Below are 27793 nucleotides of genomic sequence, written 5' to 3'. Positions count from 1 at the left end.
GTCGGCTTCTCGCAAGCAATGGTACTATACAATTGCCAATGGGTAGTCTGCAGGGCTCGGAGACTGGACTAGCCACTAAGCAATCTCGCCGTTGAAATCCTTCAGTCTCGAGAGTCAGTTCGCCGGCAATTGGAGGGCATGGTGGCGCTTCCAAGCCTGAAGAGGCCCCAAGCATTTGGCGGAAGCCTCTAAAAACCCTAACTTCGCACTCTCCACCGCCTGCTCTTCTTCTATTTTTGGTACTTCACTTGCTTCCTGTCCAATCGACAGCATTACCGGCTGCTGCTACGATCGACCATACCCAGCATCAACTAGACTCGGCAAGCAGCATACGCTTCCTATACTATACACGCGACCGCTGAGCCTCGTCGCGGTGTGTGCGAAATCGCGACCGTGAAGTATTGTCGGCCGTTGCCTCGAAGTTCAAGACAAAGAGGCACCTGCCCGCGCGTGGCTTCTGCACATCGAATTTGTTGCTTTCCGCGACAAGTGGACTCGAGTTTGAGCGATTTGCTTTGTCTCAAGCCATACAACGAAATCACAGGCGTCCGTCTACGCTTTCGGTCCCGTACCCTCGTCCCACTCTGTCGAGTTTCAGTGTCGCATTGCCGTATCGCCGTTGAATCCCTGCCGAGACATAACCATACTGTGGTATTGTGTACAGTATGGGTCGCAGAAAGATTGAGATCAGAGCCATCAAGGATGATCGCAATAGATCAGTGTATGTGTTGACAGTCAAGTTGCTCGGGTGCGCCGACTAATCAGGCCGGCAGGACGTTTCTAAAGCGAAAGGGCGGTTTGTTCAAGAAGGCCCACGAGCTATCAGTGCTGTGTTCGGTCGACGTTGCTGTTGTAATATTTGGGCACAACAAGAAATTATACGAGTTTTCGTCCGGCGATATTAACGAGACCTTGAGAAGATATCAATACGTGGGTTGTTTGCGCATAGTGTTTAAGGAAATGCTGACAGCAGAATAGTACGGTCCTCCACACGAGCACAAGGGACCCGCCGACTTCAAGAACAAGGGTGGCGATGACGATGAGGATGAAGAGGACGAGGCAGACGATGGATCGCAAAAGAGAGAGGACTCATTACCCCCACAGCAACAACAACATTTAATGCCACCACATTTGCAGCACCACAACTCCTTCCAACATGTCAGACAACCCGCCGCTTCAGCGTCACCGCCCGTGCCTAATGGCATGTTTCAACCAAGGCATTCCACACCGCAGCCGCCTGGCATGATATCGAGGTCAAATTCTAGGAACGAGATTCGTCGTCCGACATCGACTATTGTGCCGATGCAACAAGCACAGCATCCTCCCCCTCCCCAGAACGGCTACGCTTACATGCCAAATCCACCCATCTATAATCCACAAGCAGCAGTTCCTCCACCGCAACCTTCCCCGCAACCGCAGTTCCAGCATTTTCAGCCACCACCGCCCCAGCAACAGTCTCACCAGCAAATACAGCAAGCACATCAACAGTTCCTGCAAGATCAAAGGCGGCACTCGCAGCCTCCTCCTCCGACTACGAATGGCTTACAACCACCTCCACAGCCTGCTCCTCGTAGGTCGCCTCAGCCCGAGCAACACATGCTACGGCCGCCATCGCCTCCAGAGCGAAAGCACAACTCGTCGAAGTCTCAAAGTATATTCACACCTATAGATGAAGGCGGCTCAGTGCTAGCAAGAGTCTTCTTCGGCGCGCCAGACCCACCGAGGCGAGAAGAACGGCGACAGTCACCACCAGACATCAAGCCTCCGCCTCGGACTACTTCGCAACCCTCTTCACAACTTTCCCGTCTATCAGTTTCTCAGCAACCGCGCGCAGCCACAACTACGTCGGCCTCGAAAGAGTTTGCAGCACCGAAAAGAAGCGATACGAGCGGTTCGAAAGGTGGTGCAAGGCCAAAGCTCAACCTGACCATTCCTTCGGAGGCGGAAGAGAACGAGTCAGGCTCAGCGTCGCCTGGCGGCATGAATAACAACCGTTCAGCCAATCCAGAACGCAACCACAATGGGATCGTACTGCCGCCACCTTCACCATCTGCATCCGCACTACTTTCCGCCGGAGCCTCCGGTCCGCCCAACCCGTTTGCACGACCTGCACCACCGCCATCGCAACAAAACAGCAATGCATACACAGAGAACAGAAATACTAACAACAACATGGATACTCCTGTTTCAGCATTACCTTCGCGATACATGGAGCAATCACTCATAGCGTCACCGAGCGGTCTGTTCAGTGACTGGGATAGTTGGGGAAGAGGAGGTTTGAACAGCGCCGTGCTGCCTAGCCCATTGACCTTCCCGACCCCATCAGATGCGAAGCCGCCGGTATTGTTCGGTGGTAAAAGCGAAGGAGGTGAAGAGAAGAGGAAGGCGGAGGAGATAGCTGGGGCGGAGGCGAAGAGAGTAAAGACCTAGGAGGTTGATTGCACGAATTTGATTAAGGGAATGATCGGGGTAAGGAATGATTCGACTTTCAGGAGGAGTAAGGCAGCATTTTGCCTTTCACATTGATACGATTTGACGACTTCTAGAAAAAGGAGCAAATACCCTAAGGTGCTGTTTGAGGTTTACTGGTTTGCAGAACAGCATAGCGTGACGGAGTGTTGCATGGTTACCTCGCCTAAGAGGCTTCTTCGATATAACATAATCTACTCTTTGTGGTCCAAGCATGGTATTTTGTCTCGCCGGAAATGAGCACTATCGCCGGATGCTCTTAATAAGAGGGTACCGTAGTGGCCCTTGATGATGGGCTTGAAATCCTAATCACGTGATCGTCTTTGACTTATCCCGAAACTTCTGATTAATCATTCTCCTGATCATTTGCCATGTCTTTTCGTTTTCAGGTAAGTACCTGGCGCTCACAACCATTAGTGCCTTCGTGGTGACTAGCAAGGACGTCAGTCAAACAGTAGTAATGTGTTCGCGCGATGCGAACAAAGCTCGAGGCCATCCCAGGTCTGTTGGTGTGGTGTCAAACGGTACTTGTTGTCAGTTGTCTTGTTCCATGATTCGTCCAGATGACCAACCACCACAAACGATGCCTAGCTGTGCTCTCACGCACCCATGTCAGATTGCTGAATATGCTGACCAGAATACATGATACATTATGAACGGGTCGGCAACGACATGAAGGTAAGAGCTGTCTTCAATATGCCTGTCATATTCTCTTTGTTCATTGAGTTTCGACTTGATCTGTGCTCCGCGACTGTGTTCGCAGAACTACTATACCCCGGATTTGAGCAAGGCATTACACCCGCGACAGGTCTTAGGTACCGCGACGGCTGACAGGATGCCTCGCGGCGTTCGTCTCTATAAGTCCAAACGATGGTGCTCTGAATGTCAAACAGAAATCGAAGTTCAAGTACAACACTGCGAAGAAGAAATAGAACTCGCTCCCATGGGTTTCGAAAAAGTTCTCACAGCACTCAGATTCGTCCCGCCTGAACGCGCTCACACTGTTGAAGCAGGTAATCTTTATGTTCGGTGCCATAGCGGAGGCGCCAAAGAGCTTGTCAGGAAACGTGAACGCAGGTGTAAGTGCAAGGACACGATGTGCAAGAAGTGCGACCATGGGCACGGTGCTGGGGGTAGACCAGAGTCAGTTCTGGCACAAAAGCATGCGTTCTTAGCTGAGCAACGCAGGTTTCTTCAAGCCCAGCTTGCTCGAGCCGAGGAACGAGAGATGTTGAAACGAATTGGGTTCCGCGAGCCCCGACCCTATCACTTCACTAAAGAGCGGGACGACTCTACACCACCGCCGTCAAGTGCTGCTGAGATGAACCCTGAAAGGCCTTGCCGACGACGAATGAGCTTTGCATCTAGCGAGTCAACTCCTTCTCCTCACCATGCTGGCCATTGCAAGAAGCATCACCACCATCACCATCGGCGACCATCTCACCACCATGCACACCACGAGCACAATCGGTATGCTTATGCTTCACCTCAACCTGAGTACTACGTGCAAGAGGTCGAACCGCCGTCCGCTCATCGACATCATGGCAGAAGAGCCTCACGCATCATCTCGAATAACATCTATCACGATGACATTCCGATTTTCTGCCAGCGTATCATCACAGGCGGTAGGAGGAAGAGCAGTAGTGGCGGTTGTCGTCGGGGTTCGAGACGGTATTCTTACTACTATCCTGACGTTGAGTTCGAGTCGAGGGAACCGGAGGACTATTATTACTAGATGGCGCTGCAAGTAGTGATCTGGATCTTGAAGCCTTGGGCCGGAGCAATATGGAGATAGAAACATCTTGCACGCGAGGTGATCGTTACAAGGACTTTTCACCATTGAATAGACAATCGATTTGTTTTCCGAGCTTAAGTTCCCGACCAATAGGAGCAGCCCTAAATGCCTCGGCAAAACGTAGCCGTGGCTTGCGGGTGGCAGGTGATGACGGACCGTGGGGAAAGCACGATCGGCAAAAGCACATGCACCTCGCCAGATGATGTTTCCTTGATCATTCCTCGGGTGCTCATGTCAACATCGTCCATCTTGTAACCGCACGTGTCTCTTATTGCTGTGAGCACTTGACCATACTATAGGCGAGTTCGACGCTCCTTCGTTCCAAGTTGCACAACGCAATATCGAGCTCGACGACAGCACTCTCTCGCTGTCTGCCGCGTTCGCCGAAAGATTGATACGCTCGTGCTCTGTCACCTTCCTTCATTTACAACAAGCATCACGGTCCTCAAGCTCCAAGAAGTCGACTAGCAGTGCAAGATGGAGGCAATAGAAGTCAGTCCGCTCAGCATGCGTAGGTACCTGCTGACAGATTTCACCACAGGCAAAGCTAAACGAAATCATCCTCAACCCAACCCTATATCCCCTCCTCGCAATCCTCAAGTCCGCACGAAATGGCGCTGTCTACGGAGCAAAAGTGCGCTTTCCCCACGCCCTGGTCATGGTGTTCATGTTCCGCTCCGGCTCATTCAGAGAAAAAGTTGGTCTCGTGCTCAAAGCTACCCGCCAACATGCCACGAATTTAGCTACATTCGCAACAATATACAAAACAGCTATGCTAGTACTAGCCCTCCTCAATCCGAAGAAGCCGGGGAAAGAAGGCCCATATGATACGTTAATCGCTGGCGGACTGGGAGGCTACTACGTCTTCGGCCGGCACGCGAACAGCGTCAAGCAACAAATCGTGATATATGTCTTCGCACGAGTTGTGCTTGCTCTTGCGAAGCTAAGCATTGAGTCGCCGGCTATGACTTCCACGACGCCAACGCCGACACTGTTTACGCAGAGATTTAGCCCGGCGACGAAGGCGAGGATACAAGAGAATGCATGGCCAGTGTTTGCTAGTTTGAGCTGGGCGCTGGTTATGTATGTTTTCAGGTGGCAGCCTGAAAGCATTCAATCAAGTTTGAAGAGCAGTATGAAGTACATGTATGTGGGATCTTTCTTCTGGTTGTGCAATTCGCTAACCTATGGCAGCTATGTTCAGTGCGACAATTGGGATAACTTTAGGAACTTCATGATTTACAACACATAAACAAACTCATTACCCTCAATGCGTCCGACACGACTATGAAGTGGTGGGCTATTGAGCTACCAGAACACCTCTGTATCTCATCTTGCCACCTTCCAGCGCCTCGAATGCTTGGTCGATGCCCTGCTTGGACATGGGGAACGTCTGGATGATAGGCTTCACACCCTGAGCTGCTGCGAATTCCAGCATCTCTCGGTGTATCTGCCTGCTGCCGACAACACTACCTTGCACTCTAAGACCTTGCACGACGAGCGGCATGTACGGCATCTGCAAGTCGCCTTCCGACACACTCAGGGGGTATATGACGCCCATCGGGTTCATGATACTCTGATACATGGACCAATCGACCTGTACTGATGCCGTAACGAGCAGGCGATCAATGCCCCGATCCCCTTCCAGTTTCAGCTCCTTCAGGCCCTTTGTCGCATAGAACTCCTTTGCACCGAGCTTCATGGCCTCCTCTTTCTTCGAGTCGGAACCAGAGAAGACAACAACTTCACAACCCATCTTCGATGCGAACTGGATGGCTAAGTGGCCAAGACCACCAACACCAATGATGCCAACTCTGTCTCCCGCCTTGACTGGATACAACTGCAAAGCTGTGTAGGTCGTGATTCCACCGCATTGCAGTGGGGCAGCGTGTTCACTGGCCATCGACTCAGGGATCTTGAACAAGAACGACTCCTTCCATACCGCGTGGCTGCCCATGCTGCCCTGGTCCAGGTCGGCGTAACCGTACATTTTTCTTTCTGGACAGAAGACATCGTTCCCGCTCATACATTGCTTGCAGTGGCCACAGCAGTCGTGGTTGTAGCCCCATCCGGCTCGTTCACCCTTTTTGAACAGTGTCACTTCAGGACCAACGGCCTCAACGACACCGACGCCTTCATGGCCAAGCCCCATGTCCGTGCTTTTGTAGTGGACATCAGTTCCACACAGGCCTGAGTGGGTGACTTTCAGGAGTACCTCGTTCGCTTTCAATTCTGGCTTCTCCGTCTTGGTTTCGACGACCTGGCCCTTCTCGGAACCCTTGTATACTGTGAAGGAAGGCATGTTGAGAGCTGTGTGTTTACTGTATTATCTTCAGGTGCAGTTGCTGATACGACTTGGACTGGAGAGGCAAAGCTGGATTTTGTCAGTTTTTATATATATCAAAGTCGCAGGTGTGGTGGAATGCTTATCAAGTCAATGCACGGGAACGGATTTTATGCCTCCTTCATTACGACACAAGACGAAGAGCCGCAATGACGAAACGTGAAAAACCATGTCAACATGTCGAGATATCTGGTCGCATTGCGATACGCAGTGGTATGGTCGATGGTGGAGTTCAATAAATCCTTGAAGCTTCAACACATCGTTTGTACCCAGTCCTAGTGCATCCACCAAACAATATGCACCACTGTTGGTACCGAGGCTTTGATAAGCAAATCACATCTGCATCTTAACGCAATTGTTGCTTATGCAATAGCATAGATACGCCGACTTATGCAGGCGTGAGCCAGCAAACTCTAAGATGCAAAACCTCAAACGTTGAAATGCTACAAGTATGGTCGATCTCGCGCCGGATATGGAACCCGCATGATAATCTGACCTATCAGCAGGCCTGATAATGTCCGGCATGCATGACATTTTCTCGGCAATGAGCTCTGGTTGACATCATTTTGTTTCGCTCGGTTCAGACGCACCTCAGCTCTCGGATGTCTAACTCTTCTTGGAAAAAGTCGCCTTCCTAGGAGGGTCTAGACGCTAAGCGCATGATATACAAGTACCATGGCTTCTACCTGCTTCCATCTAGTAGCTCATCATCAGCTCCAGCGATGTTGTCCGACATTCGCAGTTCTATGCTGCAGACCCTTCACCTGCATGAACAGCTCAGGCCCCCCACATTGTCAATACGAGCATCAGCATCGTGATCCCGTGGTTTGCGCCATTCACCTTCCGCCAGCTCAGCTTCGTGCACGACAGATACGGGAGAAATGAGGGATGTACTTGCTCGTCCGCAGCTATGCACTTTCCTCATGTGGTGTAAACGAACGCAGATGAGACCAGCCACAAACCATGCCATGAACCTCGCGTGCTACTGGAGGTCGTGATCGAGCATGCTGTGTTGCTGACTGATTGTGCAGATGGCATGGTTGAGTGCTGACATAGGGATGGGGAGGACATCTGATGGGTTTCTATGGCATATGGCGTTGACTGCGAGGGCTGAGAGACTTGCAGTGCTCCTTTGCGCCGATGGTACGCTGCACTTACTCAGACGGCCTAGGGTGCTCACAGTGTATACCACCTCTTGGGTATGCCAAGCGCAGAATCGTGATGATCCAGTGCCTCACCTCTCCATGCAGTCGCTTCAGCCTGACCACAAGGTTTGTGGGAGATAATACAGATCCGGCGATGTATTTCTTTGCTGGTGAACCCACCTGGCAGTCACATATTGGGGAATCACCGGTATGCTCGAATACTAAGACTTTGGGGTGACTGCGAACAGGCAACGAGTGCGCGGACGAGCCGTGACGAGATCATTCTGTGTTGGTTGTCTGAGGAGTGCTTGGCTCTATTGTTGATGCATGTCGACGAGTGACATGAGGTACTGGCTAACGAGTATGGAGCCTGTCTCCCTGCTTGCTCGGTCTGCATTGAGTTGCTACTGGTCTGAGTTATGGCTGCATTGTGGTGGTTTATGTGCCAGTCATCTCGAACGGGTTCGTGCCTTCCGGTTGATCGAGGTCGTGCCTCTTGGTATATGAGCTCCCCAGTATCGTCGTGGACAGTGAGTCTGGTCACGCTCGAAGGCGGGCCAACGGCGACGGTTGTTCCTGCTTTCCAGTTAGAGCTCTGTTACAGATTCCTCCTTTCTCATCGTCGAGCGAGTGTAGCCGTCCCCTTTACACAGTGCACCAAGAGTTCATTTGCAGTCTATTCAGGCCACAAGGCAACGCACTGGCTGTGCAAACCCGGTAACCCGGTTGGGTGCTGTATACAGCTCCCCTCGAGACGCAGATGTTTTCTGCGTGATGCTGTCAAAGGTTGCGCTCCGTTAGTGCTGTTACTTGTCAGCAGAGGGTATTCGGTACCGCAGTAGCTTTCCTATGCTTCGCGCAACCTCGGTGATTGGCTGTCGGCTCAACAGTTCACCGCCTCAGCACGTGGCTGGTAGCCTCAAGCGGAGCCCGCTAATGGAGATCAGCTCGTCTTCATTGGCAGGTAAGCTGTTTCCTAGGTTCGATGCTGCCATGCAAGATCTGAAAATTGTTGAGGAGGCGAACGGCCTTTGACAAGGAGCACTCACGGTCTGGCCAGAAGCAAAGCATTGAAATCTGCTCACCGCTACAGCAATTCAATGTGACTCGGAGTCGTTTCTCTGCTGTAAGCGGACGACAGCGAGAAACAAGGAACTCGCCCTGGCCAGATATGGTTGAGCAGCAACTTGCCTGATTCATCCCCACCCTTATCGTGCAGTGACGTTCGGGGCGGGCGCCGCTGGAAGTTTTATGGCATGGAAGTTTGGGCCGCAGAATAAAATAGTCGGCGGCGGGAAGATGCAGGAACAAGCATCGCGTCCTCTGCCCGCGTTACTCGCGAAAATTGTTGCTGAGCCATTGTTGATACGTTCAGTGCACGCCCTACAAACCTCATATTCCTAGATTCTTTGTAGCGTCATGTTCTGATCCGTCTTTGAAACTTTCCAAGCTCTCTGAGCGTCGTCTTAGCTAGTCCAAGCATCTTCTGAAAGCCCTGTCATGGTTGTTGTCGATCACCACGAGTATCTCTGCGAGGAGGAGAAGCGTCTGAAAGAAGACCGCGAGCGCAAGAAGTACTGGAAGAAATGGGGATGTTACACCGCCGAGCGACAGTGGGCTACAGTCCGAGAAGACTATTCCGACAACGGTGATGCTTGGAGCCACTTCTCCCACGACCAAGCTCGGTCAAGAGCATTCAGATGGGGAGAGGATGGTATTGCTGGTGTCTGTGATAGCCATGGTCTCCAGCATGTCACTTTTGCCTTCTGGAACGAGCAGGATCCCTTCCTCAAGGAAAGACTATTTGGTCTGAGCAATCCACAAGGAAACCATGGAGAGTCGCTCAAGGAAGCTCATTTCCATATTGACAATACCCCTACGCATTGTGAGTGCCCTTGCTTGCTCGGGAATGCTGAAGACTAACATGATCTCAGCTTACATGAAATATCTGTACAAGCTACCGCAGCGAAAGTTCCCCTACGAAGAGCTGATAGCAGAGAACGCAAAACGAGGTCGACTGGAACGAGAATACAATATCATCGACACCGATGCATTCAAGGACAATAGATACTTCGACATCTTCATTGAGACCGCCAAAGAGACGGACGACCCTGATGAGCTGCTATTCCGTGTCACAGCATACAACAGAGGTCCAGAACCCGCTCCATTGCACATCATACCTCATGTCACCTTCCGAAACACCTGGAGCTGGGGCCATGAGCCTGCGAACAAGAAGCCCAGCATGCGCATGGTCGGTCCTATGACAGCACAGACAAAGCATCACAAGCTAGGGACGAGGTTCTTCCAGCTTTCGCCGTCTCCCGGTTGTGGTCCTGAAGCTGAAGATGTTCAGCCTCAGCTCATGTTCACCGAGAACGACACGAATCTCAACGGCCTCTACGGCGTGGAGAACAAGACACCTTACGTCAAGGATGCATTCCATAGATGGATTGTGGACGAAGAGAAGGGTGCAATAAACCCAAGATGCACGGGTACAAAAACTGCTGCTTGGTACGATTTTGGTCAGGGTCAGGGTGTACCCCCTGGTGAATGCGCCGTCGTTCGTTTCCGGCTATCGAAACGGTACGATGGCTACCTTAACGAGGAGCTCCTCGACGACATCATTGAGAAGAGAAGACAAGAGGCGGATGAGTTCTACTACCGCATAAGTCCCCTGCCAATGACTGACGATCTGCGCAACATTCAGAGACAAGCGTTGTCTGGTATGCTCTGGTGCAAACAGCATTACCTCTTCATCTGGGATCAATGGGCTAATGGAGACCCTAACATGCCTCCTCCACCAGAGAATCGGAAAAGTATTCGGAACGCTCAGTGGAAGCACATGTTCTTGGACGATATATTATCAATGCCTGACTCGTGGGAGTACCCGTTCTTCGCGGCTTGGGATTCTGCTTTCCACTGCATACCTCTGGCCATGGTTGATCCTGAGCTTGCAAAGAAGCAGCTGGATCTGTTCACTCGAGAGTGGTACATGCACCCGAACGGACAGCTGCCGGCATACGAGTGGAATTTTGGCGACGTCAATCCTCCGGTACACGCCTGGGCCACATTCAGAACGTTCAAGATCGAGCGGAAGATGTACGGACGACAAGATCTGGACTTCCTCGAGCGAGTCTTCCAGAAGCTGCTGCTGAACTTCACCTGGTGGGTGAACAGGAAGGATGCTGAAGGCAAGAACGTCTTCGAAGGTGGCTTCTTGGGCTTAGACAACATCGGTCTTTTCAACCGATCCGAGCCATTGCCCACGGGCGGTGTCCTTGAGCAAGCCGATAGCACAGGCTGGATGGCTTTCTATTCACTGTGCATGTTGAACATTGCTCTTGAGCTCGCCAAGCACAGGAGAACATACGAGGACATCGCGTCGAAGTTCTTCGAGCATTTCATCCTCATTTCCGATGCCATGAGCTTCCGTGCTGGTGGCACAGAGAAGAGTTTGTGGAATGATGAGGATGGCTTCTACTATGATGCTATCTCCTGGGGTGGCCCGTGGTCACAGCAATTGCCTGTGCGATCACTTGTTGGTCTGATACCACTGTATGCTACTTTGACGCTGGAGCCGGAGTTGATTAACAGGTTTCCAAACTTCAAGCGGAGGATGAACTGGTTCATTGAGAATAGACACGATGTCGCGGAGCGGAACATGGCATCGATGCGAAAACGAGGTAAAGACGAGAGGCTACTTCTGTCCCTGGTGAGCAAGGAGCGACTTGAGAAGCTACTCAAGTACATGCTCGATGAGACAGAGTTCTTGTCGCCTCACGGCATTCGCAGCTTGTCTAAATATCATGAGAAACATCCTTACAGCATGGATGTCAATGGTCAGGAATTCAAGGTCAGCTACGTACCGGGTGACTCTGACTCTGGTCTGTTCGGTGGCAACTCGAACTGGAGAGGTCCGATCTGGATTGCCGTCAACTTCCTGCTTGTCGAGTCGCTGCTACGGTACTACATGTTCTACGGTCAGAGCTTTCAGGTCGAATGCCCGACAGGATCAGGAGACTACATGCACCTGGGACACGTTGCAGAAGAGCTCCAGCACCGTCTGCAACATTTGATGGTCCGGGACGACGATGGCCGACGGGCTGTCAACTCCGGCAATGACATGCTCGACTACGATCCACATTGGAGAGACTACCTGTGGTTCTTCGAATTCTTCGATGGTGACTCAGGCCGTGGTCTCGGTGCCAGCCATCAATGTGGTTGGACTGGTTTGATCGCAAAGATGATCCACGACACCGGCATCAATTGTCGCCTACCGCAAACACCTCGAACGCCAGGGACGGCAGCTCATCACTACTTTGACGATATCTATGCCAAAGGCGCGAGCAGAAAGAACTCGATCGGCGTCAGTACGCCTGGGCCAACGGGACCAAGGATGCGCAGATCGTCGACATCGAGATCGCTCGGAAACCATTCAGTCGCCAATGGCGCGTTCGTTGGAAACGGCAGTGATGACGGCGAGAGATCTGGTTATTTCCCTAAGGTCCCCGCAAGCGATGCATTTGGTGAAGAAGAGACACTCGAGAGGCAGAGGAGGAAGAGTGAGGCTAACAGCCATACCGAGAATTACATTGCTGAGCAATTGCATCGTGTACAAACTGGTGAGGACGGTCCTGCTGTCTATGAGGATGAATTTGAGGCGCAACTGGATTAGACTGGTCATAGAGTGGGCTAGATGATAGAAGTATAGATTGTACTTTGACAGTGCGAGCGAAAGCAGTACTCTTCAATGAAATTTCTCTTGTATCAATGAGGCAAGCCCATACCTTGTCTTGGAAGTGGAACATCAAGCTGGCCACTTCCCTTGATGTTAGAAGCACCGCAATAGCGCGCAAAGAGTGATCAAAGGAAAAGCACTGGTGCATTGACATTGTATCGAGCTCGAATGAATATGCATGGCATCGCCCTCTTTCAGTGTCTCAGGAGCACGACAGCCGTACATAATTCATCGATCTGTACCTAACATGTTCAGTGTTATAGTTGGCTCTGGTGTTTTCTCATGCAGTGCCTTCATACCTTGCTGCCTCAATTACTAGGCAGCTACACGTTCTTGCCCGAGAGGAATAATTTTGCTTGGCGCACAACGCTAGCGAATCTGCGGATTGCAGTCTGAACATCGAAATCTGAATTCACCTCGTCGACACCACAAGTTCCTCGCCAGGCCCAAACAGTCAAGGTAGATATCCTCACCATATTATACCGCACACGCCTAATTCTGTCCAGATGGGTGCCCTCAAATACGTGGAAGAGCTTCACAAGAAGAAGCAATCCGATGTCCTGCGATTCCTTCTACGAGTCCGCTGCTGGGAGGTGAGATGAATTCCCGAGACACAAGAGATGGCATACACAATGCGCACTCTTTATTGTGGCACTATCTCACGTGTCTTGCTATACACTCGTTGAACATTTGCTGAGAGTGCATAATATAGCTTCGACAATTGAATGTCATCCACCGCGCTTCTCGACCATCCCGACCAGACAAGGCACGAAGACTAGGCTACAAGGCCAAGCAAGGCTACGTTATCTACCGTGTCCGAGTTCGACGAGGTGGCCGAAAGAGACCTTCGCGAAAGGGTGCTACATATGGTATGTCCAGCAGGAACAGTTGCGAACTTGTGTGGAGGACAATTGCTGACAGCGATGGTTCACAGGCAAGCCTACCAACCAGGGTATCAACCAGCTGAAGTACCAGCGATCGCTCCGATCCACCGCCGAGGAACGAGTCGGTCGACGATGCGCCAACTTGCGAGTCCTTAACTCATACTGGATCAACCAAGATTCGACATACAAGTACTTCGAGGTCATCCTTGTTGATCCTTCTCACAAGGCTATTCGACGAGACCCAAGAATCAACTGGATCGTCAACCCAGTTCACAAGGTACGCTCTATATCAGGTGGCAGCACGATTTTAGAGGATCTGCAGCTGCAGCAGGAATTCAAGAATATGGCTAACAATTCTTGCAGCACCGAGAATCTCGTGGCCTTACTGCTACTGGCAAGAAGTCTCGTGGTCTCGGAAAGGGTCACGGCTACAACCACACCACCGCTGGCCGAAGGAAGACCTGGAAGAGACACAACACCCTCAGCTTGTGGAGATACAGATAAGCGTCTCGCTCCCGAAAGTAACGATTGTGATTTGCAGAGCGATACTCACGACCATGCGATGGTATATACGCAGAGCAGGAATGGCATTTGTGGCACAGATGGCGATCTGATGAGGAGGGTGTGTGCGGCAGTCCGATATCTTGTTGGGTCTGTCCTCTGCCTATTCAATGCACATCTTGCGAGAAAGGCTTCGGCGCTACTTGCAGTATAGGAGTGGTCCCGTAGGCACTGCTACTCAAAAACCGACAGAGAAGTGATACGAGTCAAATGCTCATTTTCAAGATGAATGATACCAATTTCATGCAACTTCAGCAAATGTTTTTCCGACCGCTCGCATTCTTTTTATGCTACACGACCGTGCCGGTTTCTTCGCTTGCTGGTGACTTCGTTTCAAAGAAATGCTGGCCTTGGCGCGTATCCTGTGATCATTCGGACTCTGCTCCTTCCCAGTCACATATCAGGCTTCACATCGTACCTGCTCCTAACATTGACATACTGCGCGGACGCGGAAGCATTCTACGTCTTCCCTTCGATGCTCTTTGACTCAGGACTGTGTCGTTGTCTCGCTCAAACCGGAGAACGCCCATGTTTGATAAATGTTAGCTCTACCCGAATTGCAATCGTATCTACACGACAAAGGATTTGAGGATTGCGGCATTCACGATTGAGATATGTTGGCGGAATCTGCTCTTTTGAGCATATAGGTACCGCTCTGTAGTTCATTTCGTCGACCTTTGAGAACACGGACAGACTACCGCTTCGCGTTCGATGCCACAAGTACATAACACGGAACCAAAGCATCACTTTTATGTACTGATCCGAAGGACTCAGACACAAGCTAGCTAAATCGCCATCATCTCAACATGGCCCTTCCATCTATCAGTCCGGCAGCAGCTCTCTTGCTACGTCCCGAGCCACTCACACCCGCCGCCTTTGCACATTTCGGCACAGTCGTCGCTTCACCATTGTGCTCCGGCATTACCGCATACCCACCAGATATACCCCTGCCAGTATACCCCGATCATCAACCCAGACCGGTCCCAGCAAACCAGTCAACAGCCCTCAAAAGCTCCCCAATCTCACCCTTGACCAACAATTACCCAACCTCCCATGGCTCCCCAAGTCAAGCCGAACCATCAGCTGGCCTAATGAGCATCTTCTCCTCCTTCCCTCGGCAAAACATCTACACTTCAAGTGACGAATCTGCCAGCACTCGGAGGCAAAACCTGAAGCTCAAGCTCGGAATCCTAGAACGACACCCGTATACAACTCAAACCTTCTGTCCCTTCAATTACTCTGCTCCACACCCAGGCCCCTCGGAGTTCTACTATAGTATAGAAGACAAGACCTACATGCTCATCCTCGTAGCACCAACCCTGCCAAAACCCTCTTCGCACCCACCAAACCCACCAGACCTTACACATATTCGCGCCTTCCTCGCTCCATTGAACGATCCAAACACACCCACAATGGCAGTCACGTATGCGCCAGGTACGTGGCACGCGCCAATGATCGTACTGGGCTCTCGTCGCGTCGACTTCCTAGTCACTCAGTTCGCAAACGGAGTAGCGGACGATGACTGTCAGGAGGTTTTGATTGGTAGTGGACCGGATGAATCTACGCTTACGGACGATGTTAGGGAGAGAAGAACCAAGGAAGGATTTCAGTGCGAGGAAATCGAGGTAGATGTCAGCTTTCTGCTTGAAGGCTATAAGGCGGAGAATGAGGCAACAACAACCGGAAAAAGCACGAGCGTTGTAGCAGAGCAGAGGACATTCGAAGAAGCTTGGAAGGCAAAATTGTGATGGATCTCTATAGTCTACATTGGCATTTTATGGTGCTCATTGATGTCTACTACATATGAGTTTTCCTACGCCAACCCGCACGAAGACGATGTGTCTCACCCTGCGAGTGTAGCCATCACGCGCGAGGAGGCGCAACGACTTGCGGAGACATCGTCACGATAATGAAGTTGCGCCCGTTTCATCAGGAAGGCGCGACTCATGTGGGAACGAGGCAGGAACAACCGCAGAAAACACGGGAGCAGGCACGATCGACGTAGTGAGAGAAAGCGCGACCCTCAGAAAAGGGAAGTTGCGACCCGGGTTGTGAGATTTAGGAAGGCACGACCGGTTGGCAAGGCGACGAGGCAGTTACGACCGAGGAGCTATCAGGGAAGGTGCAACCCAAGAAAGACTGTAGGCGAGAAGGCACGGTCCAAGAAGAAGATTGAAGGGAAGGCATCACCCAAATTCTAGGAAGGTGCGACACAGAAGGAAATACGGACGGCGGGCACGATCAGACAACAGGAAGGTGCGACCCGGAGAGCAGAGCAGGAAGGTGCGGCATGGCCAAGGCAGGTACGACCGGTCAAGAAGATTGGGAATGCACGATTCAGTGAAGGAGTGAAGGAAGGCACGACTCATTGAAGGAAGGTACGACCCAGTAGTAAAGGAAGGTACGACCCTTCACATGGAAGGCACGACTCGAGTGGAGAGACCCTGGAAAGCACGATTAGAAAGACGGTAGGGAAAGTACGACCGAGGACGAGTATTAGGGAAGGTGCGGCCTCACGGAAACGGGTACGGAAGGCACGACCGGCTGCAGGCAGGCGCGACCCAGAGGAGGGAAGGTGCGACCCGAAGGAGAGGAAAACACAAATCAGATGAGGCAAGCACGACCATTACTAGGGAAGGCACGATGTTTGTAGGGAAGGTACGACCCTAGGTATGAGCCAATCGAGGAAGGTGCGACTGTGATTCAGGAAGGCACGACGCGATCAAGATAGAGCATAGGGAAGGTGCATCACAACGAAGGAAGGCACGACGCAAAGAAAGATGAGGAAGGCATGACCGTGAAAGAAAGGTTGGGAAGGTGCGATTCAATAGTGGGAAGGTACGACTGACATGTGGGAGGAGGAAGGTACGACCCAAGGCAGGAAGGTACGACCCAGATGAAGAAGGCACGGCCTCATGTCGGTCGACTTAGATGAGCTTCAGGCGAGTGGGCTGATAATTTGCTGGAGAGCCGGTTCTGCTATAAGTAGAATAGGCCATGTAAAGAACGAAGGTCACCAAAGAGAACGACCCGCCACGCACAGTCGTTTGTAGAATAGGAAGCGGCGAGGCTGTCAGATTCCTGTGTGCTCCTCCTGGCGCTCAGATCCAGATATCCAACATGAACGCTCAATATGTACGGCTACTAACCCCAGCTCGATACCTATAAGGACATCATCCATCTCGTTCATCCTTCATAACAACATGATGCCCTCAATTCCGTCAGCGCATCTTCACAGCTAAAATCCTATAATACATCTGGCCCAATCGCATACCAGTCCCAGTTTTAATCACTCAGCCCACTTAATTCCCACTCATAGCAGTCCATTTCCACCCGTTTAACCCCATGCCACCGGCCCCAGGCGTACCCGCACCCATGAATGTATCACCCGCTGCCCCAGCACCCTCCTGACCCTCCTGAGCCGGACTTTGCTTCGAACCCGGTATCTGCCCACTTTGACTTTGATTTTGATTCTGTTGCGGACTCGCATAAAAGCTGGCCCCCATGCCAAAACTGCTATCGTTTGCTCTGCTCTGTGCATTCGAGTTCGTGCCCACAGACTGATCAGGCGAGAAGTTGTTGTTCGATGGTGAGCCGCCACTTGACCAGAGCGATGCCATGGGATCGAGCGAGAGATTGGCTGGTGCCATATATTGGTCCCATGCTTCCTGTTCACGGTTAGTATCCCTAGTCACCACGAGGAGAAGACATTGACATACCCAATCAATATTCATCGCCGGTGTCCCAGCACCACCCTGGTTCGCTCCAAAGATACTCTGCGGGAACATCCCGTTACCAGCACCGAATAGATTTCCCCAATCCCCATTCTGAGACTGTATACCAATACTGTCATTATTCGCACCGAAAATGCTGTTGTTCTGTCCGCTGCCCACCTGAGTTCCGTTCCCAGCCATTAACGCCTCCATAGTATTCTTATCCCATGCCATCGGTGTACCCGTCCCACCTGGGGGCATCTGCATTTGCGCCTGCTGAGCCATCTGTGCCGCTTGCATCGCCTGTTGATTGGGGACACCACCAGGTACGCCACCAGGGCCTGGTATATTGCCCGCTTGCAGCATACCAAGCGTCATGGCCGCCGTCTGCTCATCGTTACTACCAGACCCGTGACCCATTGCCGACCCGTTCGGCGGCGGCATTGGCTGAAGGGGCGGATACGTCGGCTTGAGGTGATAAAGTAGCACATTCAGCAGTTCACTAGCTTTGTATGCTTCCATACTCATGTCGCGCTGTGTCATCCAGATATCGCGGCTCCGCTCGAGGGCTCCTATGATGTCGGCTCTTGTATACGCTAGACCAGGAATATAGACCTCGTTTTCAGCTGAGCTAACGCTGCCTCTGCCGCCAGATGTACTCGACGCCGGTGTGGCCGCACTAGAATTCGAGTTTGGCGTGTTTTCGTCGTTATCTGAGCCCATCTTTTCTCGCATAGAGTACAGATCCATGCAGACTAGTGTGCCCGCAAGGAGGTAGTCATGTGCAATCAAGCTACCAGTATTGTGACGTGAATGAGGTTTCGTTCGGCCTGGACGATCTGGTGGCTGATAGTTTGCCGCTTGGAAGTCCAGGAGCTGCATGGCGGACTCGAGACATGTTTTGCGGCTGTACATGTAGCGATTGCCTGGTCGTGCCATCCGGACGTATCGCCTATGTAGTACGCACAACGCTTTGTTGTATACAGTTGCCAGGCCGAATCGTGCTGCAATAAGTGCCATAGGTGCCAGCTGCTGCTCTGACATGGGCCGCACTTTCAGGTGCTCTGGAACAGTGTCATAGATGTCGCGCAGGGCCTTGTCGATCTTCAGCACTTCATCATAACTCTTCCTCTGCACACCGTTGATCTCCTCGAGCACTCTTCCGAACCCAAGACTTAGCTTGCTCTTTGCAATCATATACGATATCGGCGTCGCTTCACTCTGTGGTCTGGGCGGCGGCAATTGTGTACTTCCTTCGTCGAACTCATCGTCGTAAATATTCCTGGGCAGATCTGTATCAGAATCACCCAATCTCACCATGGGCGGCAAAGCAATCTGAAAGCTGAAGAGCAAATCTCCTGTCCTCACATAACTCCATACTCTCCTCCTCATCTCACCCTGAAACGGCGTCACATCAGGAAAGAACTTCGAGTCTCTGTGGAATCCCATTCTCATAGCCAGACGCACAATCATACCCATCAGCACCCAAACGCTTGTCTCCGAATCTCGATTGGACGAGTACTCAGCATGAAGATGAAATATCAGCGTCTCAATGATAAACGCATGCGGCTTCGTGTAATCAGCCGTGATCAGACAATGCGCCATCTGTGCTCGGAATGTACTTGCCATGTCCTGACACTTGCCTTTGAATTCCGGCGGTTCATCCCCTTCTCTTGCAAAGCTGAGCATAGCCAGACGCATAATGGCGAAGAGCATGCCCACCCAGACTATACTCGTCTTCTCCGGACTCTGCCAATGAGCCTGGTACTGCCTCTGGAAGCTCGGTCCATGCAGTATATGTGTCGCTGGGTCATAAGTATTGAAGTAACGACCCACCAGGATATCAGACATGTACTTGCTAGGCAGTGCTCGCAGGATTTCGCTTCTCGGAGGAGGAACAGTCGCGCCAAACAACAGCGCAGGACCAGCATCAATGTCCACACCTGCGTTCTTACGTGTCTCAGATATCTTCTCCATTTGTGCTTCATACTCTTTCTTGTGGGTTGCGAAATAGTTCTTCACCTCAGATATCTCGTTCAGGAGCGCAGCCCAGTGCGCCTCACCAATGTAGAATGTCTTGTTTCGTTCCTGGTCAACCTTCAGGACTCCCAAGCTCTTGGTCACGCCGTCTGTTTCTGATTCCGCCTCTGGGCCCTCACTGTCTTGCTGCATCATCATGCTGTCATCGAGCTGGCTATCGAGGTTTGGCCCTAGACTGCCACTTCCAATGCTACTGCCGGGCGCACTCGCGCCGTGGATTGCTGCGTGTGCGGCTGGGGCTCCTCCCGAGCTGTTCCCGTTTGTCATTAGCGATAGCACCAGTCCCTCGAGACGGTCTATCCTGTTCTGCATATCATCTGGTGTCCCACCACTCCCTGCACTGTTGCTCGTCCCCTTCCTCTTCGCTGCCGGTGCTGCATAAGAGCATGACTGACTGTCGCCTCGCTTTATGCAGTTGTCGCATGGACTCTGTCTGTTGCATTTCAGTTTCCTATGTCTGCAAGGGCCGCAAGAAAGAGGTACACGGTTTCGTTTCCGGATTACTCGGTAGTTGTCTGCTTTGGGTCCTGTAGTATTTGGTGAGTTTGAGGCGGGACTCTGTTGGTCCATACTCGAGTCTTCGTTCTGCATAGTAGACAATCGGGCTCGGCGGCTGAAGATGGTGGTAGTAAAGTGTTTGCGACCGACGCAAGAGTTCAGATCCGTCGCTGATTGCTCTCAGCGGATACGGTTCGCTTCTCTATACGAAACCAAATAGGCTATGCTCAGTCTTCAATCCAACTTTGTCAGGAGGCAGGTTCAATAGTCGCTCGTCCCTGCCAGTACTAGTAATCGTAAGCGGTGATCGGTACGGCAGTGTCGAGTCGCAAGGTGACGTCGTTTCGATGCGCGTGAGCTTATGAGCATTGAGTCGCAGCTCACGACTGACAGAATGTACACGCTACTGGGGAGAACAGGATTCGCGACAGAAGTGTTTGTAGAAACACAGCAGATTTAATCATATATTCAACACTACATGACCTTGTCGCAAAAGCAAATGGATCCGATGAACGATCGATAACCCGGCGTATCAGCGTCTTGCCAAGATGACTTTCAAGAGGGGACTCCGAAGAGCAGATTAGATCTACCTAACGCTTTTCAGCACCATCATGCGCGTGGCCACGGAATACCGATTGCATCGGGGCTGAAAGTGGAAAAATATGCTTCGATGGTACTCCCCAGATCTCTTTTATGGGCACGTTCTACAATCTTGTCCTGCTGTTCGAATTCAGCGTCTCTGCCCACAACAAAGGCTAGAATACTGCAGTATCTCGCAAATCAGGCAGAGGAATGGTGCGCGTTTTGTAGGCCAATGAGTCATGGTATGGTATGCAGGGTGTAGGCTTACATAAAGTCGGGGGTCGTGGGCGGCCTTAAGGACCCCCTGCCGGTGCTAAGCCGCTAAACCCGTGGTAATGTTCGCTGGTGATAAAACTGCTGCCTGCTGCTGGGCTCAACAATTCCCTCTGCTATTGCATGACATTGCTAGAGAAGCACACATTGCTAGAGAAGCACACATTGCTAGAGAAGCACACACTGCTTCGCCTCCTCACAGAGACAAGGTTCGTGTTAGGCCGCTCACATCATCACGCCAGAGTCATCTTCGTATTCTTCTAGAAGTCCCAGAAGCTATCGTTTCGCTCGCGTCCACGTGCGGCCGCACTCTGTTGCTTAGGTGCAGTACTGTCGTCAGCACCACCTCGATGCATCTCGGGGCCTTTGCGTGATGGACCAGTCTTGGCGGCCTTCTCACTGGCCTCCAAATCTTCACCTATATCCCAGTAGGAATGGAAGTTCTTGCGAGCATTGTTAGACATGGTGGCAAGTGGCCGCTCCTCTGGCTGTTCGTCAAAGACTGGATCCGCATATAAGTTTTCGGCAGCTTTGGTGCGACCAATGATCCTTCTGGGCGCAGGTGTTTGTTCATCAGCGAGGCTGAAGTGTGCATCAGCATCCTTGCGTGGTTGCTGCACGATTGGCTGATAGACAGGCGTGCCTTCGTCTTGAATTTCGAAGTGAGCCTCCTGGTCTTTTCTTGCTTTGCCGGGTTGCTGGCCTGCAGCTTTATCTTCCCCTTTGTTGTCTTCCCCGTATCCGAAGTGTACAACGTCTTGGTCCCGAACTTTCCCTTTGACCTTCTCGGGTGTCGTATAGTCCTGGAAGTCCCAATGTGAATTGTGCTGGGTCGTTCGGCCGCCTTTTGGATGGATAGGCATGTCTTGTTGCTTCTGGCTCTGGGATTTGTGCTGGAAGGCATCATCGTATGAATCGCCGATGTCGAAGTGGTCGTATCTTGCAGGATTGGTCTTGTATATTTTCTTCTCTGCTGGTGGAGGACTGTCTTCTACATTGAAGAGTCGAGAAGGCTGGAACTTCTTGTGACCAGCGCCCTTGGGTGCAACGACGTTCTCTTTGCCGGCCTTCCTCGGTGAAGCACCTGGAGCAGCAGGTGCGTAGTCCTCGTGGCCTGCAGCAAACAGATCGCTCATTTCTCTTGGAGCTGGCTTGTGGGACTCTCTCGGCGCGACAGGATTTGGTGCTAAAGGTTGTCTCTCATCCACTTCTTGTTGGTACAGGTTTAGACTGGCGTGTGGATCTTTGATGTACTTCTTGCTTGGACTGGTACCACGCTCCGCGCCATTACGGTTCCTGCCTCGTGGACTTAATTGAGGAGCTGGATTGACTTGGTTGTGAGAATCCGTGCTTGCAGTGATCATCTTGATCTGGTCTTTGCCGCCATAGACTGGCCAGTTCTTGCCTCGAGTGCCGATGACCTCGACCTGCTTAAGCAGATCTCCTTGATCCCAGCTGAGTTGTACTTGCATAATCTTGTCATCTTGATCGAAGCGGACGAAGTGCGTCTGGTCTTGTTAGCAACGACCTCTCTGAGAATGCGTTCCACTCACCACTGGCAGGGTAGCAGTTCTGTCGATAATGAAATTGTCAAGACCTGGTAAATATGCGCCCCCGCTGGAGATGAATTCGAGAGTCGTCTCCACAATGATTGCCACTGAAGTCAAGCCTTCGACGGCGCTGATGACTTTCTCTGTCTTCTTCTTGACCACATTCTTGTGCTGATCCTCCAAGTGCCTGATGATTGCGCCTTGTTGCTTGAAGCTTGTCAGTGTTGTAACATACTGGTACGTCGCATTTTCGGCCAGGTTCAGAGGGTTTGGAGACGCCAGAAAGCGCTCATATACTGCTTGAAGCCCCATTTTGGTGGATGTTGGCTGGAATGAAGATGCACCAAGGTTTCTATGTTGTTGCGGTCATGTCTAGAATCACATGCGGAGTGCAAGCATTTGTTGTTCTGGTAAATAAACCAGGCATGGTGGAGCGACCTGCCATTGAAACTTAAAACACCGTAATCATGCAGGGGCAAGCTGCAAGGGTCTGAATGGTTCCTTCTACTGTATCCTCGTGGTGAAAATAAATGACTTAATGCTGTACGTGTTCGGTAGTGTACATACCAGACCACGACGCCAATATCGTATGACGAGAGATGTAGAGATTAGCGGTCCTACGGCGTTGTAATACAATGATTATTACGATGATCACAGATAGACAATTGCAGTAGATGACTACGAGACGATAAGAAGAGATCAAGGTGTATCATTTTTCGCTGCTTCGAGGCAACCTCGAACTTGATTGACAGAGACATGAAGCAGTTCCATCGTCTCGACTGTGCCAATCATTTGTTACGCAAGTCCTCGTTTGGATATGGACAACCGAATTCCAAAATATTGGAAAGAAGAGCACACGCCGCCACAGAGTAGCATCAAAGCCACAAGGACAACTGCATCCTCCTCGCAAGATGGGTGACCGTGGTCCGGCAATTGTACACAAATCGTGTTTGTCCTCGTGGACAGTAGCTCGGAAAGCTGGTGTATGCGATACGCGGCTGGGATATGCGTCCTGCGCATGCAGAGGCGCTTTTATTCGAGCCGTTGTTATCGGCTTGAAACAATTCCCCATCGCGTGTGGGTGGTTAGCAAGAATATCACCCATACTAGCTTAGGCCAGTCGGTCGTGCTGTGTCTGAGAACGTTTGGGCGATGTGTGGCCTGGCCATATGTCGTTTCTTGACCACACAATCGAGGTAGGAAGAGCCTGTTCCGATCATGCGACTAGCTTCCGAGCACACCAAACCAGCCAGCAGACATCTTGCCAATCGCAAACAGCTGGTTGACATCACTTCGAAGACCCAGTATCTGTACCCGCACACACTGGCCTTTCGCGATGACATCGCCTTCTGGTCCAGAGTAATTGACGGGCGTAGCGTCGGGGTTGTAATTATAGTCTCGTGGCAGGTGCTGTATCTCCTTTAGTACTGTGCCTCGTACCAGTTTCTGGGAAGTCTTACAATCCTGCTCACGAAAACGCTTAACGGACCCGCCTCGCAGAAGACACCCTGTGGCTTGACACCTTGAACGACGCAGTCAATCTGCAACACTTGTCAGCTGTGCTTCTTTTGCGCAATCTGGTATCGTGCGACTTACCGCCTCGCCCTTGAATGGCTTCCACAGAATTGCTCTGTACAGAATGGTAAACTCTGCAATGCCAGTACCCGGTCGCACCTTGCCCGCGCTGACATTGTAGATGTCCATAATGCAAATGATGTAATATTCACCATTGCATGACCCTTCCATATCCTCGTACAATTTCCTCTGCAGGAAATCATTGATATTGTTCCCCAGAAACGATGGATGAAGCGAGATCTCCCGCTCGAGGTATCGTAGGAAGAACATGTTGGCGCGGGATTAGATCGCAAGGACGGCTGCTAAAGAGAAGGTGGAAGGAGAAAGGTGCGCGAGAGGCCTGCGACGTGGCCTGTGTTGCTCAGTCTATTTTATCGTCCGATCGAGGAGCTTTTTTGCGCTCGCTGGTATGGCGCCGAGATACAATAGACGAAGGAAGGTAGCGGTCAACAGTGATGAGGGAGGAGGCTTTCGGGAAGTATTCGGAGGGCGAGGTCGATAGTTGGGTGCCTGCTTTTAACAATGTGAATAGGTTGGTACTCGTACTGAATGTGTCGCATGTCAATCTTAGCGCAACAAGGCAATTTAGTTACTGCCTTACTCAGGCGACAGCCTTGCCATACCACAATGGTAGTGTTTACTGGGAAAAGGGCAGCTCGAGTTTGTACGTATCTAACTATGTACAATAGCATGGGAATGCAGAGACTGGCGAGCCGGATCGAATCTTCTGAAAGGGTATATCATTGATGCTATACGGTCACAAGGTCTATCTTCCTGAATCCGCCTGCCTCACGCCCCCAAGAAGCAGACCTCCAAGCCATGTAAAACAGGCTGACCAGCCGAATTCCACCGTGATCACCAGCTTTTGTATAATGTATAGAATTTGTGAATCGTAGCCTCGCGGCTTTCAGTGGCCAAAGTTGAGGCATGTCTGGTAAGTTTATGTTTGTCATCAGGTCAATGTTTGATAGTTGCAGTTTGCTATCAAGATCATGGATAAGTTCGTTGTTCATGTAGTGCTGTGTGTCGTTGTAGGCCCGAGGTACGGCCTCGTTCGTTGGTCGAATGTGCACCTTGTTGCATGTCATGTTCATGTGTGGTCGTGATGTTCTCTATGCGTGAATGGTCGTGATGTCGTTGTACGTGGATATCGTTTTGTTACTTCGTTGTGGCTCATCTCGTGCTAGGCTGTCTTTCAAGTCGATGATTCTCAGGCTTTGCTCGGTCGACTGCGAAACATGCTTGCTAGACCTTGTGGAGAGCGTACCTTGGAGAGCACCTTCGTCACGGAACCATCTTTCTTGGTTTTCTTTCCAACATAGCCCGTCTCAAGGTCAAGTCTAGGCTCGCCTGCCATGACTTCTGAGCTGAACGGGACGGGTGTGTTGGCACGCGAGACACCATGAAGTTCCACGGATCTGATGGCTTCTTGCGTTGCAGAAGCGATGCTAATACGGAACCTTCGAACACTATCCTCATCGGCATCGGAATCGTTGGTTCGCTCAGGCCCTGGCACCAGAGATTGATGAAAGTTACGTCTCTTGCCATGTGCCCAAGCCCATCGGCGAGGCAGACATTTTTTGACAAAACCCTTGAACCCACCGTGAGCGGCGTCGATCTTGGCGTAATCTGCCTGTCGTTTCGCCTCAGAGGTCCAGAAGATTTGCTCTGTAGAGGTAATCTCCGGGCTCAGCTGAGAGGATGATCGACGTGGGCCTAGTTGAGGAGAAGTGACCGACCGGCTCTGCCTGCGCGATGTGAGGACCCGTGGGTCATGTAGTTCGAGATGCAACGATGGGAAAGCCACAGTATTGTATTCATAGTCGTCAAGAATCGAGGTAGCTTGTGTAGTGACGCTAGACGTGAGACTGGGAGAGGTGCTGGTACTGGTACGACTGCCATTGGAGGCAGTGGCCGTGGCATTCGAAAGAGTGGAATCAAGAGAACTGAAAAGCTGGCAGCTTCGCCGATGGAAGGTGGCCAGGTCTGGTCGCCGAGCGCCGTTGCCTGTCCTACGTCTTGTACTCATACTGCTTGTCCGGCGAGGAATCGAGGGTCGCCACGTCCATTCTCCGGAGGCAGACTGACTCGGTCGACAAGTCTCCTCTGTCTTATGACCTTCATGCGAAGGCCCGCCAATATTCACTGGTGCAATCTTGGACGAGGGCCCTTTGGAGGGGGTAGTCTTTGCTTCCAGATTGCTTGACGGCAGGCTGGTTTTGGCACATTGGGATGCTTTCCTGTCTGCTTTTCCCTGCATTGAGGTTCTGGGAGTCAAGTGCTGGCGCTTGCTGATCTTCTCGGCTAGCATGACATGTTGGGTGAATACGGAAAATCTCTTCGAATCTGCAGTCTGCTCCTCCCAGTTGTTCAGCTCCTCTCCCACAATATGAATCAAATTATCCATTTCGTAGACAATGGCCTAGAGAACAAAGAAGATTGGTGGTTAGTATTATGTAAGTCTCGACCGTTAGTAGCGAAAGAAGTTCATAGGTGAAAGAGCCAGCTCGAACCCTATGGGAGAGAAGGTTTGATGAGCTGTGCAGGGGTGTTTGCTTTAAGAATTCGAGGTCAGTGGTAGTAAGAAGGGTTCAGGAGACGGAGCTCACAGCTCTAATGCAGCAGAGCGGGTGACCATGCGAGGACGGCGTTACACCTGATCAGAGCCATAGCTTCGTGTAGACAGCCAGAACAAATCCGACGAGTCTATCATGTGCTAGATCCGAGTTAACAAGGAGAGATTGACAGCGTGCATGAACCTAAGCTTGCAGTGCAGCAGGAGGCGATTCGAGATATGCGAGACCCGTTTCAGAAGCGAGATGCTCTGCCAGACGTCCGCCTTGAGCTCACACACCTCGATCTCAAGCTTGTGACTGCTCTTGGGTTCTTGACCGCCGAAGCGAAAATTGCATGGGCCGCTGTTGAATCTTGTGATGCTGGTCTGAGCGTACGAGGTGTCGTTCCTTTTTCTCATTGGCACAAAGAAGGAGCGGTCTCATTCGCTGGGGACGGTCGAGCACTTCTAACTGGCTCGTCGGCGCCTCGGCCAGGAAAAGAACATCTCAAATGTGGATACAGAAGAGAATCCTCTAATGCAAGATTGGCGTAAGGAGAATATGCAAGCCGAGCTTCACCAGCAGCTGCAAACATATCGAAGAGGTCCAACGCCAACGTGGTAGCTGGCCACCAGGGCTCTAGCACGGTCACACCGCTCTCGTGGCTGACGCTATGTCACGCAAGATGTCGCTCGAGGTCCGTGCTGACCTTGTGTAGCTTTTGTCGGCTATTTCAAGCGGAATGGCCCGACTCCGGGAGGAAAGATAAACCAGACGAAGCTGTGCAAGCGCGTCGAGAAGCATATCGTACGCGACTTTGTTTACCTAGCAGGTTCGGCCTACAGGGGAAGTGGATGATAACAATGCACCGAGGTTACAATAGGCGATGGTCAAGAGCGCCAGAGGTAGACCGTGAATGTATTTACACGACATGCCGCATTGCCTTGTGACTGCGACCATCGTGGCAGCCACAAAGTCATAGAATGGCTACCTAGATCTGAGGTCTGCTGTAGCGGGACACACTGTACAGTTAAGGCGCTACAACACGTACTCATCAGAGACTGCTAGAGG

The 27793-nt window shown here is 51.5% G+C and overlaps 11 protein-coding genes across 11 annotated transcripts; 6 read left to right on the top strand and 5 right to left on the bottom strand.

The window, feature by feature from the left end:
- Nucleotides 1-665: 665 nt before the first annotated feature.
- On the top strand, nt 666-2430 carry RLM1 (resistance to lethality of mkk1p386 overexpression; the record flags this gene model as incomplete). The annotated part of the gene is made up of 3 exons (XM_064875141.1): nt 666-721; nt 774-930; nt 979-2430. The coding sequence occupies 3 exons, from the start codon at nt 666-668 to the stop codon at nt 2428-2430; spliced, it is 1665 nt and encodes a 554-aa protein (XP_064729541.1).
- A 1135-nt stretch (nt 2431-3565) lies between these two features.
- On the top strand, nt 3566-4204 carry PMZ80_006729 (uncharacterized protein; the record flags this gene model as incomplete). The annotated part of the gene is made up of 1 exon (XM_064875140.1): nt 3566-4204. The coding sequence occupies one exon, from the start codon at nt 3566-3568 to the stop codon at nt 4202-4204; it is 639 nt and encodes a 212-aa protein (XP_064729540.1).
- Nucleotides 4205-4741: 537 nt separating this feature from the next.
- Nucleotides 4742-5516, top strand: PMZ80_006728 (uncharacterized protein; the record flags this gene model as incomplete). The annotated part of the gene is made up of 3 exons (XM_064875139.1): nt 4742-4756; nt 4806-5410; nt 5459-5516. 3 exons carry the CDS (start codon nt 4742-4744, stop codon nt 5514-5516), a joined length of 678 nt encoding a protein of 225 aa, XP_064729539.1.
- A 48-nt stretch (nt 5517-5564) lies between these two features.
- PMZ80_006727 (uncharacterized protein) lies at nt 5565-6566 on the bottom strand (the record flags this gene model as incomplete). The annotated part of the gene is made up of 1 exon (XM_064875138.1): nt 5565-6566. One exon carries the CDS (start codon nt 6564-6566, stop codon nt 5565-5567), a length of 1002 nt encoding a protein of 333 aa, XP_064729538.1.
- Nucleotides 6567-9253: 2687 nt separating this feature from the next.
- Nucleotides 9254-12428, top strand: PMZ80_006726 (uncharacterized protein; the record flags this gene model as incomplete). Its single annotated transcript, XM_064875137.1, has 2 exons — nt 9254-9638; nt 9688-12428. 2 exons carry the CDS (start codon nt 9254-9256, stop codon nt 12426-12428), a joined length of 3126 nt encoding a protein of 1041 aa, XP_064729537.1.
- Nucleotides 12429-12997: 569 nt separating this feature from the next.
- rpl15 (60S ribosomal protein L15) lies at nt 12998-13879 on the top strand (the record flags this gene model as incomplete). Its single annotated transcript, XM_064875136.1, has 4 exons — nt 12998-13084; nt 13204-13360; nt 13426-13652; nt 13739-13879. 4 exons carry the CDS (start codon nt 12998-13000, stop codon nt 13877-13879), a joined length of 612 nt encoding a protein of 203 aa, XP_064729536.1.
- Nucleotides 13880-14742: 863 nt separating this feature from the next.
- PMZ80_006724 (uncharacterized protein) lies at nt 14743-15684 on the top strand (the record flags this gene model as incomplete). The annotated part of the gene is made up of 1 exon (XM_064875135.1): nt 14743-15684. The coding sequence occupies one exon, from the start codon at nt 14743-14745 to the stop codon at nt 15682-15684; it is 942 nt and encodes a 313-aa protein (XP_064729535.1).
- Nucleotides 15685-17238: 1554 nt separating this feature from the next.
- PMZ80_006723 (uncharacterized protein) lies at nt 17239-20280 on the bottom strand (the record flags this gene model as incomplete). Its single annotated transcript, XM_064875134.1, has 2 exons — nt 17239-17604; nt 17656-20280. The coding sequence occupies 2 exons, from the start codon at nt 20278-20280 to the stop codon at nt 17239-17241; spliced, it is 2991 nt and encodes a 996-aa protein (XP_064729534.1).
- A 1022-nt stretch (nt 20281-21302) lies between these two features.
- On the bottom strand, nt 21303-22904 carry PMZ80_006722 (uncharacterized protein; the record flags this gene model as incomplete). Its single annotated transcript, XM_064875133.1, has 2 exons — nt 21303-22550; nt 22596-22904. 2 exons carry the CDS (start codon nt 22902-22904, stop codon nt 21303-21305), a joined length of 1557 nt encoding a protein of 518 aa, XP_064729533.1.
- Nucleotides 22905-23816: 912 nt separating this feature from the next.
- On the bottom strand, nt 23817-24437 carry RPB7 (DNA-directed RNA polymerase II subunit; the record flags this gene model as incomplete). Its single annotated transcript, XM_064875132.1, has 3 exons — nt 23817-24002; nt 24053-24133; nt 24189-24437. The coding sequence occupies 3 exons, from the start codon at nt 24435-24437 to the stop codon at nt 23817-23819; spliced, it is 516 nt and encodes a 171-aa protein (XP_064729532.1).
- Nucleotides 24438-25377: 940 nt separating this feature from the next.
- Nucleotides 25378-26574, bottom strand: PMZ80_006720 (uncharacterized protein; the record flags this gene model as incomplete). Its single annotated transcript, XM_064875131.1, has 1 exon — nt 25378-26574. One exon carries the CDS (start codon nt 26572-26574, stop codon nt 25378-25380), a length of 1197 nt encoding a protein of 398 aa, XP_064729531.1.
- Between the last annotated feature and the right edge of the window lie 1219 nt (nt 26575-27793).

This window comes from Knufia obscura (assembly GCF_036327395.1).
Source record: "Knufia obscura strain CCFEE 5817 isolate CBS 148926 chromosome Unknown scaffold_7, whole genome shotgun sequence".
NCBI classification, from domain to species: domain Eukaryota; kingdom Fungi; phylum Ascomycota; class Eurotiomycetes; order Chaetothyriales; family Trichomeriaceae; genus Knufia; species Knufia obscura.
The sequence above is the reverse complement of the archived record's forward strand: the minus strand, read 5'-3'. Positions and strand labels throughout refer to the sequence as shown.